Raw genomic sequence first — 2,416 nt, 5'->3', positions numbered from 1 at the left:
GGGCTCAAAACGCAAGCCTCAGAGATACAAACCACAGCTGCTGCATAGGAACACAATCAAAGATAATATGCTCCAAAGACATATGCTCAATAGGAGATAAAGGACGAGCATCGTTAACCTTTACGCCACACATCCGAATTGACACAATTTACATGCACACCCGCCACATAAGCTCTTTGTAGCAAGGAAGAGCTCAACAATGCCGAACCTTTTGCCTGTTGGCGAATGAAGGAGTAAGCTATCTTTGGCAAAAACCTTGGTTGGAAATAGCACTCCTCTTTTTATTTTGACTCCCTTAGTCTCAAATTCCGGCTTCCATCCGGTGCTTGTCCTCTCATATATATATATATATATATATATATATATATTTTGTAGTGTTCTCACACACTACTATCAAGGGTCTTATTGGGCTTGCAAGTGTGGTTTGATCATGTGATTTTTCGATCAAATTTTAGACATTAGATTCTTACAAGAGGGATGCTCCTACTTGCACCCTAGATGTTAGTTCTTTTATTCTCCACTTGCTTTTTGTTCAATTCCCTGTATGCTTGATGTGGCCTCACTGTTTATCACATATATGTGTAGCTTTCCTGCATATGGGTGATTTGACGTAACCAATTTTGTGATAAAGCAACAATCTCAAGCTTCTAAAGCTGACATACTGAATTGTGAATTTGGACAATTGGATTATAAAACATTATCCTACATAAATTACTTTTAAGTTAACTCATACTTATCACAATTAAGTTACTAAAACTAATTCTACCCACACCACAACTGGTAAATTTTGAAGAACACTTACATATTATGAAGGCTTAACTGCACTTTTGGTCCCCCACATTTACCATTTGTGCGAAAATCGTCCCCCACAAAAATCATTAGCAAAAGACATCCTCCACGTTTACTGCCGTTTGCAGTTTTCGTTTTCCGTCTATTTTCTGTGAAGAAACTAACGGAAGGAGGCTTATGTGTCAGTTTTTAATGACATGGCAGAGAGAGATGGGAGAGGGATGCCATGGAGACAAACACGTGATTGTCACGTGCTGTGAACCACACCCAACGGTCAGATCGTCTTCCTCAACGAGAAAATGGAGGTTGGAACCCTACAAAAGAGGGGTTTTGTTGTTCAGATGAAATTGACTTGAGTTGAAGCAAAATCTGAACTACACAAGGGTGCTAATCTGAAACGCGAAGTCGAGGTTTGATTCGAATGGGTGGGGTGAGTAAAAATTCATGCTCTTCATCTGGTTCCCAGGTGTCAAAAAGAAGGTTCATATACTGTGATTGTGGAGTTCGATCTCCACTCCTCACGTCATGGACAGATGAGAACTATGGAAGGAAGTTCTTTGGTTGTGGACTCTATGAGGTAGGCATTTTACAATATCTTGTAGCTTTCCTCTGTCAAACTTGATACAGGTCTGTGGGAAGAAATTTATATGCACTCTGTTTTTGTTGAAAACTTGTTTATACAGGTCTATGGGAAGAAATGTTGTGATTTTTTCCAATGGTTTGATGATGATGATAGCATTGGAAAGGATCATGTGATTGCTCGACTAGTTAAGAGGATTGAAGAAATGAAGAATAAGAATGAAGAGTTTATCCATAAGAATGAAGAATTGAAGCACAAGCTTGAAGAAATGAAGAAGAAACAGAGTGTGATGTTGTTTTTCTTGGTTGTTAGTTTGCTTCTTCTCATTTTGTTGGTGACTGCCTATGTAACTAAATAGGATATTAGGAATGGTACAAGTTGTTTGTATGGATTATGTTGCTTCTTCTATGTTGTTTTATTGGAAATTAAATTCAACAGATCAAGCGTCTCCCTGTTTGAACTTTGAACATCTTAATATATCAGAGAAGTAGTTCACCAACATAAGCTGTCTTCAATATTGCTTTCTATATCTTAATGTCTTTTTTTTTCCCCATAAAACCCCCTGCTAGTACTCCATCCCTTCAACCATCCAAGTAAATCAAACACAATGTTACAGTCTTAAAAAACACAATATTCACTTCTCAGTTCAAAGGATATATACCACTAGATTTTACATCATTAACTTCCAATTCAATATGGCACAAACAAAAAGGGTGATGGGTCTAGTTCTGGTGGTAATTGCAATGCTATGTGCAGGAGCTGTAACACAATGAAGTTGCACAAGTGTGTTACTGAACCTGTCACAATAGGAATTGAACATGAATGACAATAGGAATTGAACATGAATCACAATAGGATTAAAGGTCATAACATCAGCCTTACATAACCAAACAACAAAGGTGATAACATCATCCAAAATAACCTCACAGAGGTGATAATAGCAACCTTACAGAGTACTTTAAAAAGAAATCAAAGGAGGGTCATAAGCCCTGACAGAAGAGTCACAAAACATCACCAACCACAGACTCAAAGTCATCATAGAACACA

General features: G+C 37.7%; 1 protein-coding gene across 1 annotated transcript; it reads left to right on the top strand.

Annotated features, from left to right (window-relative positions):
- The first annotated feature begins 324 nt into the window (after window positions 1-324).
- On the top strand, window positions 325-1,848 carry LOC130747615 (uncharacterized). Its single transcript, XM_057600592.1, has 2 exons — window positions 325-1,366; window positions 1,473-1,848. The coding sequence occupies exons 1-2, from the start codon at window positions 1,211-1,213 to the stop codon at window positions 1,725-1,727; spliced, it is 411 nt and encodes a 136-aa protein (XP_057456575.1). The 5' UTR covers window positions 325-1,210; the 3' UTR covers window positions 1,728-1,848.
- The last annotated feature ends 568 nt before the right edge of the window (window positions 1,849-2,416 follow it).

The sequence above is a fragment of the Lotus japonicus genome, chromosome 3, assembly GCF_012489685.1.
Source record: "Lotus japonicus ecotype B-129 chromosome 3, LjGifu_v1.2".
Lineage (NCBI taxonomy): Eukaryota > Viridiplantae > Streptophyta > Magnoliopsida > Fabales > Fabaceae > Lotus > Lotus japonicus.
Note: the sequence above shows the minus strand (reverse complement) of the source record. Positions and strands in the feature narration are given on the sequence as shown.

What these genes read in the sequence shown, in the direction of transcription:
- LOC130747615 (XM_057600592.1), top strand. Translation starts at nt 1,211, where the DNA reads ATGGGTGGGGTGAGTAAAAATTCATGCTCTTCATCTGGTTCCCAGGTG. An exon ending in TTGGTTGTGGACTCTATGAG is followed by an intron (nt 1,367 to 1,472) that starts GTAGGCATTTTA and finishes TTGTTTATACAG; the next exon opens with GTCTATGGGAAGAAATGTTG.